Below are 15518 nucleotides of genomic sequence, written 5' to 3'. Positions count from 1 at the left end.
TAAAATTATGTCAGAATTGAAGGAGGATTCCAAGATTGTTTTATCGGTTTTATAAACTTAATATGTAAAAAAATAATATGAGATTGACCGACTTCTTTATTGAATTGTGTCTTCTCGTCTGATGAAAGCTACCGGTATGCTGAAAAATTATGCAATTATTATGTATGTATGAAGTCGAAATAAAGCAGTAAAACAAGGCACGGTCCATTGTAAGTTGAACTCTGGGCAACCTAAGCCCATTCGCCCCACCTTTATTCAATATTTATTTATGAATACTACAAACGTCGACATAATACAAATAAAATCCAAGAACAACTATAGCTGAAGATGGATTTATAACAACTATAATGAAGATTAATTTACCATAATTCAAATACTTCAAGCTCCAACTCTAAGAAGTTTTGGATGTTTAGAATAATACAAGTTGTTTCAAGGAACGGGAAATTTTGAAAGTTGAATAATTTCAAGAAAAACATATATTTGAAAAAGTTTTTCATATTATTCAATATTAAAAATAATGCCATTTTAGAATAAATAATACCGTAACATTTATTTTTTGAAGATGACATCTTGCAGGTGTGTTCCTTTTCTACGCAAACATTCCTGTAGTCTCTTCATCACATTGTCCATGGTTTGACGTAACATTACAACTGGAATTTGAAATCGCTTCTCGAATCTTGGCTATCAATTCTGCAACAACGGAAGAATTGAAAGCCAAGATTCGAGAAGCGATTTCAAATTCCAGTTGTAATATTACGTCAAACCATGGACAATGTGATGAAGAGACTACAGGAATGTTTGCGTAGAAAAGGAACACACCTGCAAGATGTCATCTTCAAAAAATAAATGTTACGGTACTATTTATTCTAAAATGGCATTATTTTTAATATTGAATGATATGAAAAACTTTATTTAAAGATATGTTTTTCTTATGTGTGTTCCACCTGCAAGATGTCATCTTCAAAAAATAAATGTTACGGTATTTATTCTAAAATGGCATTATTTTTACTATTGAATGATATGAAAAACTTTATTTAAAGATTTGTTTTTCTTGAAATTATTCAACTTTCAAAAATTCCCGTTTCTTTGAAACACTTTGTATTTTCTTCTCCAATTCTATTGCAAATGGAATTGGACAGTTCTGTCCCCCTAGACAGTAATGGTCCAGACACGCTCTGCCTCCAAATTAGCCAGCAGACCCTACGTCACTCGTCACTGATCGAATCATCTGAAGGACATTCTCAGCATCTCTGTCTCCGAATTATTGTCACTGAATAGGAGAGAGGGCAGAGGGAGAGAGAGGCTATGAGATCTGCTACGTACGAGGTCACCTAATCACTGGACTCGTGTGCATTTTTGCCTCTGATTAGTCTTGAAATCATAGTTTTGATCAATGATTGTGCTATTGTCTCAGTGAAATAGTTGCAAGGTTGAATTGATTCTTCGTATTCGAAGTTTTGTTAATTTGACGTTGTAAAACAGTTTATCATCAACAAATGGCAATCAAATAAGATTGAGAGTAAATCCTTTTCCTCTATTATTTCTACTATGATAGTTTATAGAACTATATTCATAGTGATTCATAAAAACATTAGTTTAATGTATAGTTTATAGAACTATATTCATAGTGATTCATAAAAAACATGAGTTTTCTGTTCAATTCTAAATTTTCAATTCTTGAAGCAGCGATTAGCCTAATTCATCAAATTTAAATTCTGTGTTAATAAATGTCTGGTGACTAAAGTGTTATCAACTTTGCTGGCCTTCAAGACTTGTCCACCTATCCATAATCGTTACTCAAAGTTTAGAGTGCATTGAAAAAATGTAATAAATATTATTACCAAGGCTTCTCTATACTCTATAGGCCTGTTTTTATTTAAAACCAATCTCCTTTTCCCTATTGTACATGCTATGATTTTCCCAATTCTACTTTAAACCCACTAATCCCGTTACCCAAGCACAAACAAGAAGCTCATGTGAGCATCATCCACAAAAATCTTACTTATCGGTCTTTAATGAGGGTGAGAAACTGTTTTTTTCTAGGGATTTAACATATAAGATATACTATTTTTATCCATTAATACAATTGCAACAGTTTTTCTTGAATATTGGTGTAGGCCTTCTGTATCTACTGTAAATATCACCGCTCTCCATCTGATCTCTGAAACCCAATTCTAATTTATTGTTAAATTCAAGTTTTCTAAGATATTCAAAACTTAGAGAAATATTAATTTATCATTCTTTCTTTCTTTTCAGATGAACAAGAACGCGTTCAGAAGAAAACATTTGTCAACTGGATCAACTCATACCTATCGAAGGTAAGAAATCGATTGAATTTATCTTCTTTGAAATTTTAGAATTAAAAAAAATGTGTTAGTGATTGGATCAAATATTAATGAAATCACATATATCACAATATATCACAAATCACATGTATATATGTAGACTCATGAGTCTCATGAATATGAGTAGACTCATGAGTAGTCATGGACTTGAAAACATATATCATGGAAACATATCAGATTATATATCTTGAAAACATCAATAACATGATATTGGGAATAAAACGCTACATTTTCATTTACAAATTCGACTTTTTTTGCATTCATAAAACTGATCATTCCCAACTTAGAAATCTCTATCGTGAGATCAAGGAGTCTAATCTCACTGTTAAGACGAACGTTCAATTGCAGTATAAATCAATAAACCAAGCTACACTTACTTCAATTGAAGTTCAAGGTGATAAAGTATTTTGATTAGCTCTACAGTTTGTATAGTTATCACAGTCTGAAGTAGTGCATAAATATTGTAAAATAATAGTCAGCGATTAACAAGTCTACGAGGAAACTATTATAATAGTTTACAAATAAGTTATTGATTTTTTAAATCATGATAATCTTCCCGATCTACGTTAGCCGCTCGGCCGACAATTTCGTAAACATAGGTTTCATAAAATGGATTGATATATAATTATTATTAGCCCCCCTATTAGAATTTCTGGTCAGAAACCATCCCCAATATTCACACAACATATTCAAAAAAGTTTCATGCCGTTCTGTCGTGGTTTTCGAGTCTATAGGGAACAAACAAACTAACAAACAAACAAACAAACAAACTTACACACAAAAAGACATTCATTTTTTTATATATAGATTGTTAAATTCAAGTTTCCTAGAATATTCAAAACAGAAAATTATTAATTTATTATTCTCTCTCTCTCTCTCTTTTCAGATGAACAAGAACGCGTTCAGAAGAAAACATTTGTCAACTGGATCAACTCATACCTATCGAAGGTGAGAAATCAATTAAATTCATCTCCTTTGAAATTTTAATTTTTTTTTTTTAATGTGTTAGTGATTGGACCAAATATTAATGAAATCACATAATACATATGAGTAGACTCATGAGTAGTCATGGACGAAAACATATATCATGGAAACATATCAGATTATATATCTTGAAAACATCAATAACATGACATTGAGAATAAAACGCTACATTTTCAATTACAAATTTGCCAATTTTCGCATTTATAAGACTGATCATTCACAACTTTGAAATATCTATCATGAGATCAAGGAGTCTAATCTCACTGTTAAGACGAACGTTCAATTGCCATATAAATCAACAAACCAATCTACAATTTTGAATGAAGTTCAGGTGATAAAGTATTTTGAATAACTCTACAGTTTGTATAGTTATCACAGTCTGAAGTAGTACGTAGATAAATATTGTAGAATACTAGTCAGCGATTAACAAGTCTACGAGGAAACTATTATAATAGTTTACAAATAAGTTATTGATTCTTTGAAACATTTATCATTCTGCCCTTGTTATCTTGACATAATAGTTAGTCTACTAAAATGCATAAATAAATCCTCATGTGAAAAAATATTGCAATATGGTCTTTTCATTGATTATTATTTGTTGGAACGTACAAGGTCAAGTTTTATTTAGAAATTCATTCTTCAAATTATTGCATTTTCAAAATGAGTTATCATATCATATTTATATTATCTATCATTATAGTTCACCCTTATCAAATGAAGGTGCATACTGCATAGAAGAGATAAGATCAAGCTATTATAAAAATATTATCTTTTTCTTGATGATCTTTGCACTATGGTACTGCATTTTCATTCATATGTTTTGATAAAGACTCAGTAATAAGAGAGTTTGTTCTATTGTAGTCTAATAGCTCCATACGTGTCTGTTTCTTTCCAAAACGATATTCACCAGATAGTATCATAGAATATAGAATTACATTCTATATACTGTTATACATTTCTTATTCTTTGGACCAATTTTCAATCAAAATTCGGGAATAGAATAGTAAGGGCTCTTTTTCAATTTTCAATCTTTTTATGATTATGTGTGTTTGTTATGTCTTTGTTGAATAAATAAATAAATAATTACATTTATTCATTTATTGACAATCACAAATCATAATTCTATACTATATATTTGTAAGTCTCTCCATTGATATACTTCCAATGAATTCGATTGCATTCTTATCTTCAAATGCACTTTCTTAAATGTGGTCTCTGAAAAATCCTGTTTCTGATAGAAACTAAACTCACTGACTGATTTTTGGCTCTTGATAATTGGCCAGTACTTATCTAGTTTTGTGATTTGAGTAAATTTCCTGTATTGAACTAATGAATGAATAATATGTTTCTCGATAGCTGAGTATCAAATTGATAGTAATTTTCAATAATGCGAGTACCTATCATTTAAATACGTTAATTGTCTTAATAATCTCATAAATTCTCAGTAAAATCAATTAAATGTTTATATTATCTGGGAAACTCATTGAATATTCTCAAAGCGCTGTATAAAAAAGTCCAAATATAAAATTAAAATTTTAAATAAGGTAATAATTTTAATAATCTCATAAATTCTCGGTAATATCAATTAAATGTTAATATTATCTTGGAAACTCGTTGAGTATTCTCAAAGCGCTATATAAATCAGTCCAAAAATAAAATGGAAACTTCTGCAGTGAAGAAAACTATTTCAAAAACTATTAGGCACACTTAATTTGAGCTAATATAAAAGTGGGTCAAATTAGGGCAAGCGCGGTAAACAAGTTGAACAAGATATTTTACTCAAAAAAGCTCATAATGAAGTGGTTGACATTCCAGCAAACTTGAATCTATGAGATAAATTTGATTGATTCTCGACACTATTCTGAATCTCCTCTATTTTGTTGTTTTTACATGTGTCTCAATATTTCAAACTATTTTGAAAGAAGCTTGAGATTAACATCAATTAATTATTCAGTCTTTTAGACTAATGTCCAATGGTTGTTTCTCCTTTTAAGAAGAATGGAATCTAGTTTCTTGATTTAGATTCAAAATATTCTCATCTTTTGGGAAAACATAATTTCTCACATTTTCCTCCAATGCTGCCAAACTCCATGGATCTTTTTGTAGGTCATATCATACAGATTGAAATGTTGATGAGATGAAGATCATATCATACAGATTGAAAAGTTGATGAGATGAAATGACTGAGATGTTTCAATATTATTCAAATGCTAATGAATTAATAATTATTATTAAACGAAAATCCAAAGTAAATGCTTTAATTCACCCCGAAGACCTCTGCTACTGCAAATATTGACAACAGGGTAAACAGCTAGATGGAAATTCGATGAGCGCTACTATTCAAAAATTATTTGTCAGCCTGGGAATCGAACCCAGTACCTCCTAATTGCCGGTCAGGAATGCTCACCCTTACATCAAACTGACAATCTCTGGATAACAGCGCTCTTTTACAGGTTGAAGAATTACAGCATTTACTTTGGATTTTCGTTTAATAATGATTATTATTCATATCATACACTTACCTATTTATGCCAAATGTGAAAAATATGATCATCTATAGAATTGGAATTGATTTATCATTGTAGAGGCCTATAGTTATCATCTATAATAATTAATTGGTGATGGATAATGAGATATTGGGATCGAAATTTGGAACTGATCTGAGCTTGTACCTCACTTCGAATGGAATTTTCTAGGCTTGTGAAGTGAACTAAGTGATTTTATTCTCATTTAGAACTGGAGAAATAATCAATCATTGAAGTCATAGAGTACCGGTAAGAATTGATTTAATATAACACCTATATATTGAATCTGTCAATTTGAAACACTGTAGAATATAGGCCTACATATCGCATTCATCATAATTTCAGAATTAGTAAGAATGCTCCAGTTATTGAAGTTAAAGAATCACGCTCTTCACAAAAATACAAAATCAATAATATTCATTGCATTAAATAAACACTATATTCTGTGACTGGGTTATTCACATTGGAATAGGCCTAGGATGATTTCCAAATTGCTTGGATTATACTGAATTGGTTTGATCATTCTTAGCAAACTAGTAATGATGAACTATGATACTATGAGCATTATATTGGAATTGGAGGAGATAAATCTTGGAAACGCGGTTCTATCTGATTTTCACCTTGTATAGCCTATATTGTTTTTAACTGAGCTGGTACATTCTAAAGACTCCACCAACACCAAAAACACTAGTTAATTTTTGTTCTTTATCAATGGTGAGTTCTGTGTACTTATTGAGAATGAAATAAATGATGAATAATTGTTTTTGATCATTGACATTCTAAATAGATACCCCCGATTACAAAACCATTCATCCTTGTTCATAATCAATGGTGAGTTCTGTGTAGGCCTACTCGTTGACTTCTTTGACTTCTGTGATCTTGTAATGGGAAATTAATTATCTTCTCGTTCCAATAAACTATGAAAAATGTAACGTACCGATATTAATTTGAGCAATGATATTCTAAAATCACCCCATATACGAGTAGATCATATTTATTCTTGTTCAATATCATTGGTGAGCTCTATGTTCTTGTTGAGATCTGTGCTCTTGCAAGTAATATGATTACTCGTTCTAACAAACTGTAAAATACTATAATCAATATAAGAGCATTGACAATTTAAAGGGACCTCCGATATTATACAAATGTCAATCATTGTCCAAAATCATTGGTAAGCTCTATTTTCTTGTTGAATTCTGTGCTCTTGCAATGAGTAAATTATATTGAATCGTTCTAATAAACTGTAAAATACTATGATCAATATGAGAGTATTGACAAATAAAAGACAAAGACACCCCTGATTACACAAATGTCCATCCTTGTTCAATATAATTGGTGAGCTCTATTTTCTTGTTGAGTTTTGTGCTCTTGCAATGAGTAAATTATATTGACTCGTTCTAATAAACTGTGAAATACTAAAATCAATATGAGTGCATTGACAATTTAAAGACACCCCCGATTACACATATGTGAATCCTTGTTCAATATCAATGGTGAGCTCTATGCTCTTGAACTGAGGAAGAAATAGTATGCATCCATTCCAATGAACTGTAAATACTGAAATCGTTATCGTTATTCGAGCATTGACATTCTAAGTACACCCCTAAATAAACAAAAATAAATCTATCCTTGTTCAATATCAGACGCTCGAAACTAATTTGACTTTTGAGACTGGTGGCTCTGTTCTTGCGTAACTTGAGTCTGGGTCTGGACTTTGTAAGCTCAGCGCTGTTAATCTGCACCAAGTTCAAGTTCTATGACGTCTTTGGTTCGGCTCCTTTGTAATGTGGGCGACAGTGCGACAAAGAGCACAATGCAATCTCTGTCTGATGCTGAAATCAGGTCAACGCACTCTCAAGCAAATGTTGCTGGCCTGAACGCAAGTAACTGTTCTTACTTTCTGGTTAACCACTTTTACAGATCAGGGGTGAAGCAAGATTATAGAAAAGCAATAAAATAAAATGTTGAATGTCTAATAGAAGGATGTCGAGATGAGTAATATATTGAAGATCAGAATAAAATTATTGATTGATTCATACAATAAGCACATCATCAAAATGATAGGGAGAGAAAAAATAAGGTAACCTTGTGCTATTTCTCTCCCAAATTCAGATAAGGTTACACATAGTCCGAAATAGGTTAAACAAATATAAACTCATTTTGAACCTTGTTTTCAATCTAAATCCGTGAGAGAATGTATATTGATGATGTATTATTCAAATTGAACCTGTTAGAAATAGTATCTTAATTGTAAGTATTTATTTATATTGTAAGTTATTTGATAGGATGATTTCTTGATTTGTTTATGTAGTGTATCTTGTTGAATTTCTGATCTAAACAATAGACTTGACTGATTAAACTATATTGACTCGTTCTAATAAACTGTGAAATACTAAAATCAATATGAGCACATTGACAATTTAAAGACACCCCCGATTACACATATGTGAATCCTTGTTCAATATCAATGGTGAGCTCTATGCTCTTGAACTGAGGAAGAAATAGTATGCATCCATTCCAATGAACTGTAAATACTGAAATCGTTATCGTTATTCGAGCATTGACATTCTAAGTACACCCCTAAATAAACAAAAATGAATCCATCCTTGTGGAATATCAGACGCTCGAAACTAATTTGACTTTTGAGACTGGTGGCTCTGTTCTTGCGTAACTTGAGTCTGGGTCTGGACTTTGTAAGCTCAGCGCTGTTAATCTGCACCAAGTTCAAGTTCTATGACGTCTTTGGTTCGGCTCCTTTGTAATGTGGGCGACAGTGCGACAAAAGAGCACAATGCAATCTCTGTCTGATGCTGAAATCAGGTCAACGCACTCTCAAGCAAATGTTGCTGGCCTGAACGCAAGTAACTGTTCTTACTTTCTGGTTAACCACTTTTACAGATCAGGGGTGAAGCAAGATTATAGAAAAGCAATAAAATAAAATGTTGAATGTGTAATAGAAGGATGTCGAGATGAAAAATATATTGAAGATCAGAATTAAATTATTGAAATTCTTCATTGATTGATTGATTCATACAATTTTAAGCACATCATCAAAATGATAGGGAGAGAAAAAAAGTAGCTGAGTGACCTACTGTTCTTCTCACCTCATATTTTTTTATAAAAAATGATGCAGGGAGAGCCTGCGAAACAACCAAACTGATTCCTTTCCATAAATTATTTCAAAACGTTTTTGTTAACATATTATACAGGAATGCTTTCTTATGGAAGAAGTCAAAGATTTCACTTGAGATTCTGCTTTCTCAAGGAAATTAACTGGCACCGAACTTTGAAGCGTTAGTTGAGTTTTTTAATCTGATAGGTTTTATGTAAAATAAGATAAAAGTTGAATAAAACAATTTCCAGAACCTTTGATAATTTGAGGAAAAATTTTAATAGAGCACAAAATGACAAAAGCTCACAGAAAACATAATTTTTGACTTTGGACTGCAACAGATGCGTTAGTCTGCCAGTAAACAAACTAAGAAGCTCCATAAAGTTCTTTTTAGAAATTTCTGTTTAGAAATACTTTTATTCTAAAAGGAACCAAGTAAATTCTACAACAATTTATCTCCCAACCCCTCTTCTTGTGGTTTTGTCATAGATGATTTTTTATGCTGTTAAGAAGATTCACCCCAGCATTGAGTTTATGCCCACATCCGACAATTTCTACATACAGTAGGCTACTGTTATTCTTATACTCACTTCATCATCCTTAGAATTATTTGTTTTTAGATTTTTAAGTATGAACTAGATTGTAGAAGGCATCTATTGGATTGTAGTTATTTGGAATGAGTTTTCTGGAATAAGTGATAAAGGTATTCTCATAATAATAGTAATGATTTATTGTTATTCAATAGCACATTCAAAGGATTTCCTTTCCAAATTCACTACCGTATGTGAGACAGTTGGAAAGAATAGCAGGCTATAACAAACGAAGTTAGTTATTATTGAATTAGTTATTTTCAGAATATTTTTTTCTAGCGAGTTCCACCGCTTCGAATGGATGACTTGATCGAAGACTTGAAAGATGGAACGAAACTTCTTGCACTACTGGAGGTGCTATCCGGTGAAAAACTAGTAAGTGCTGAAAATTTTTCTGTAATTAATAATACTTAATATTGGTGCATTTGTATTGAGATACCATTACAAAGTGTCTGGTTGTTGGGACCACCACTTTGTTGTTCATGTAAATACCATGAAAACAATTTCTTAGATTTTTCTCGATACAAGCCCAGCACTGAAAAATATTATGATATTGATTCAGTAGGCCTATTCATATTATAAATAGTTCATATTATACGGTACTCTTGAATAAATCATTTTTATGTTCACCCTTCTTATCTATTATGCTTGCTTTCTAGTTCTGGTATGCTTTTGATAAAAGAAGTGAACGTGAAAAATCTTGCATAGAAGAATGTTTGTTCTTTCAATGTCCAACCCAAGCGTTCTTTCAAATTTCGCGGTGTTCAAGCATAAAACAGCTGTTTGTAGACTAATCTGTCGCAGTCTGTCGTACGTCTTCTGCTAGCTTTTTAATTGCGCATGCGCAAGCGCAAGTCGTTGCATGCATAGGATTTTAGAATTCTGCATTGTTTTGTTCTGTTTTAGCAATTTATTAAAAAGTTATTCTGTTAATTTTTTGTTGTTTACTTGCAGTTTATAACATTAGATATTGTATTTTTTCTTGACCTTATAACTTACTGATTATTTTGTTGATTGATTTTATTAATAAAAATTAAAAATGGTCATGCTTGTGATGAATAAAGTTTGGTTAGATTTCAATATTTTTTGCTTTGTTTATATTCAGAGGTAGGTGTAATTTTACGTCCAGTACCAAAATACCTGTCATCAAATTTTTGGTTGGGATCGATTTAGTATGTTATTTTGAGCACAACATCACAAAAATTAATGACAATCCCAACCAAAAAATTGATGACAGGTATTTCGGCACTGGACCTACAGTTTAGCCCTTTTTTCATTTGAAAATCTGTTAAATACATTTTAAAACTATTTATAAGTTAGTTGATGCAATTTATTAATAGTCCTATAATTTAGTTTTTTGATGAATTATTAATTTATTATTATCAACAGAATAGTTTGTGTGAATTATAAATTATCTCTTATTATTAGCCTGTCATGTTTTACGTCTTTTTTATTGCTGGAATGAAAGTATTAATAAACTACCTATGCTAGTTTTGAGATTCAAACCAATGACAAGGTGTAGCGATAGTTCTCTGAAGTTGCAAGCCTCTGACCACTCGGCTATGCTGGCTGACAATAATTTTTTGTATACAGTATTACCATGAAGAAAGAAATACTTTTCTCTATAGGTTATTTATTTTTAATTTATAATATTACCGTACCTATCATGTCTTTCGATGGCGTTTCAGTAATTGCTAAATTCAGCTGAGAGTAATCTTTATTACAATTTGTGATTTCTTGAAAAGTAGCATATTAATCTATTCTATTCTATTCATTTTGAGATTTCAAGTTTCTTTATTTTGTACTAATTAATTTTTTTTCTACAGCCAGTGGAGAGAGGGCGTAACATGAAAAGACCACACTTCTTGAGCAATGCGAATACTGCACTGCAATTTCTACAGAGCAAAAAGGTGAGAAAGAAATCTACAAACTTGATATATTGTGCAAATAAGTCAGAAAGAACCCAATTAGGTACATAGTCAGTTTGTGAAAAAATTGATTTAAGGATGAAATTTTCAATGACAAAACAATTCAATCGTATATAATGCCAGACTTGTTTAATTCTCTTGGAATTGGAATTGAAAAAATTAATCATATGTATTTTAATATGATAGAGTTTTATAATTCCTTGACTCTTCTAAGTAGGTAAGTTAATCTTGAAAATATTTTCCAATTTGTTGATAAAAAAAAATACCTGAAGCCTTCACCTACTCATATTATAGTATAATACAATAATTATTATTGTCAATAAATGAAATAATGTATTTTAAAATTAAAATAGCCAAAGAAGAGATTACCAGTGCACCGATAAGGTACCTCAATTTAAAATACTATTTATAAAATAATACGATTATACAGATATGAGCTCGATGTATTCACATCTAATCGTTCAGTATTGAAATCTCCATAACTATAGTGAGGTCCACGTTATAATGACAGTGGATAAAGATAGAAGAATAGCGATGCCGATTCTCTGCATTAATTAATCATATTTCTACACTGTCAAAAACATAATTGGCACCGTTGTGGACCTAGAAAAGGATAGTACCACCGGCTTTGTCGAATAATAGACAAGGATAGCAAAACCAAAGTTGATCAAATACTGTCATTATAACGTGGACCTCACTATAGCACCTATCTGCATCATTTAGTTGGTACCTACCAAATTTAGTCTGTATAATCCTCCAGAAAAGACTTGATGAATTAGTCAATTTAGCTATTGACAAATATATTTTTAAAAATGATTGTAGTAAGTGAATATATGCATGTTTTATTCAAGCATCAAAATGAAATATTTCCTATCTTCATAGTCATACTATATAGAATATTATTATTATACCCTTGATTTCCAGATGAAGACATTCCACAATGGTTTAATAATATGTAAGTAATAATGTGGTCGTAGTTAAAAATGTGATTCACAGTACGGTACTTAAGATTCATAATTAATTACTCTACCATCTTTATATTACATTCCTGTACTTTTATTTTATCTAATTAATTTAGTATTGTATTTTATCTAATTAATACAACCAAGAAGATGGCGAACCTGCCGAAAGATCTCGTTGTCACAGTGAGTGATTAATTCATTTATTGTAAAATATCTGACTGCTAGTAGTTTTTTCTAATAGCAAAAAGTGATCTAATTAATTATTTTTTATATTTTTTCAGATCAAACTCGTCAACATCAATTCATCAGACTTGGTTGACGGTAGACCACCAGTTGTTCTAGGTCTCATTTGGACTATTATCCTCTACTTCCAGGTGAGGTTCTCCATTAGAATAATATTCTTCAAGTTGAAAAATCTCTATAACCTAGTAATCACTGATCTAGTTACACGGCTATGGCTGTAATTAGTTAATTAGATCACAGCACATTAGACATGATGAGTCTCCGTAGTCACCCTAAGTGAGAGTGTAATGTTGTATTGAAGGGTTGTTTGAGGTACCTATACTAAAATACTAACTTGTACTAACCTTCTAGATATTACAGCTCGATTACCAATTAATCTGTTCTTTAAAAAACGATATTTTGAAATGGAAAGACTTGAGTAACATAACGCAGAAGTTTAAGATCTTTCCAGGTTTTAGGTAAGATTATTAGGACAGAGATACACTCTACTAACTTACTTTGATTTTCAATGCACAGCAGTATAGTCTGAACGATATTCATAGTAGCTTGTATTGAGTGGTTGAAATCGTTTCTTAGGCCCGGTTGCACAAAAGTCGGTTAAATTTTAATCATGATTAATTTCATGAAACCAATCAGAGAAGACCTTTTTGAAAAGACGGCTTCTCTGATTGGTTCTCGTGAAATTAATCAGGATTAAAATTTAACCGGCTTTGGTGCAACCGGCACCGCTAAGTATAGGCCTACTATCTATTCTAGGATTAATAGATGAAAATAATGATTTAATTATCTTTGGATGTTATTTCAAGTGAAATATCATATTCCATAATTAGTAATTATTGAAATATGAACTAAGTATTTAGATGTCTCTTAATAAATCTCAATTGTATCCATCAAGCAAGATAAATAATATAATCATTTATTTCACCACAAATATGATATAATGTTGATTTTTTAATCTGCTTGCTTATTCATTTTTACTGTCTAAAACTCAGCTTCGTTGCAAGGAACATTTGGCGGTGAGTTAAAAATAATAGCGCTTGCATGAAAATTCAAATAAATTATATAAAAACATTAGGAAATGTAAAGTTTACTACAGTCTGCATGTTTGTATCAGTTCTAGTATACGTTGCTTGTTTCACGGACATAGATTTGTGAGAATACGAATTACTTATCCACTTCAGAAAGTAAACACAAATTATTATGATATTATAGAACAAACAGAACATTTTTGAATACAGATTTGATTTTTCCAGCCTCGAATTATGTTAATGAAATTTCAGGTACAGTCTTGAAAAACATTTTGTCAGAATTACAATTAATAAGTCCTCGAAGATTTTTCTTGAAACTGAGCTCTACTCATACTCATTCACATCACCACTTTCTTAATAATCAATAGAAATAGGTAGTTAAATATTCTAGTGTAAATTGGATTCAGTAGAGTATATCATCCTAGTATCACTATTTTTTAATTTAGTAGGTATAGTATTTATGAATATATTTTTCACAATATCTGAATGAGAGTATTTTTTTATAAAACAATTTTGAAATAACTTACCGTACATGTAGGTGTTGTCAAAGTTAGTATTGGATAGAATGTTCTTGCTGTAAATATTGCTTTGAATTGAAAAAATCCTTATTATCTACTGTAGAATTTAAATATAAAGACAATCATCGATAGATATTTGTGTCAAATCTAATATCTTATTCATTTAATTTTTGATTCAATCTTGTAGTCATGAATAGTTTCATCAGTAGGCTATTATTTATATCTTAGAATCATACACATTCTACTGTTTCTCCACAAAGTTTATTATTACGATGTAATGTGTATTTTCATATACTGGATGAATTTTTAGTAGTTCAGATTATTTCGAAATTTGGAACGGTTTTCAAGTCCTGTCACTGTCATATATTGAATTTTAGGCTGGACACACACTGATTAGTCAAGACAAGACTAGTCACGTTCAGTCAAAATATTTCACATTGTTGCTTGTGACGCAACTCACACTGATTAGTCATTGCAATTAGACATGACTTTATAAGCAACTATGTGAAGTATTGTGACTAAACGTGACTAGTCTTGTCTTGACTGATCGGTGTGCGCCCAGCCTAAGAATAACTAATTCACCTCAGGTGACTAATTCACTATGAGTAACTAATTCACCTGCATCTTCACATTGAATGGAACACTTTTTATCCAATAAGAGGCATGATTCATGTCATTCTATCATTTTATGAAATGCAATATTATGTCTAGTATTTCACACATTCTTTTACGTTTCTTTATTAGTTCTGATTTACATCTAGTACGAGATGTACTTAATCCATGAAGCTGTATCCACAGAATAACGTACCGGTAGTTATGTAACTAGTACGTAAATCTAGTTACTGAGTATTGATTATATAATTTACAATGTTTACAGTTGTAGATTTAATACAGATCAAGAACTCTCTTACCCGTAAGGATTCATTTAAACTAATGTAATACACTTTTAGTCATGTAAGTTAATGATAGATTTAAAATCAAATTTCTGAATTTCATGACACATTTTCATTCTCTAATTATATTTTGATCATTGGCATGTTGTTTGCTCTTATTTACTATGTTCTTCAATGTTGATATATTCTCATAAATACTTATTCCTTTCACTTCCTATTCTATCATTGATGATTTGTAATATTATTCATTTATTTGTTATCTATCAACAATATGATAGTGTTACCATTCTTTTTCAAAAAAAAAAAATAATTGATTAATTTTCTCATAGAATGTACAATAATAATATTTTATTGTACTTATTTGTACCGATGATACTAAATGCAATAACA

The 15518-nt window shown here is 30.8% G+C and overlaps 1 protein-coding gene across 1 annotated transcript in view; it reads left to right on the top strand.

Annotated features, from left to right (window-relative positions):
- Nucleotides 1–3222: 3222 nt before the first annotated feature.
- Nucleotides 3223–15518, top strand: part of LOC111053776 (nesprin-1-like) — a 189600-nt gene continuing 177304 nt past the window's right edge. The window contains exons 1-4 of the mRNA XM_039429393.1: nt 3223–3293; nt 9836–9931; nt 11383–11466; nt 12728–12820. Coding sequence (XP_039285327.1) covers nt 9854–9931; nt 11383–11466; nt 12728–12820 — 255 coding nt within the window. The 5' untranslated portion in view covers nt 3223–3293; nt 9836–9853. The remainder of the gene's footprint in view (nt 3294–9835; nt 9932–11382; nt 11467–12727; nt 12821–15518) is intronic.

This window comes from Nilaparvata lugens, chromosome 5 (genome assembly GCF_014356525.2).
Source record: "Nilaparvata lugens isolate BPH chromosome 5, ASM1435652v1, whole genome shotgun sequence".
NCBI classification, from domain to species: domain Eukaryota; kingdom Metazoa; phylum Arthropoda; class Insecta; order Hemiptera; family Delphacidae; genus Nilaparvata; species Nilaparvata lugens.
This window is presented reverse-complemented; position numbering and strand designations above follow the sequence as displayed.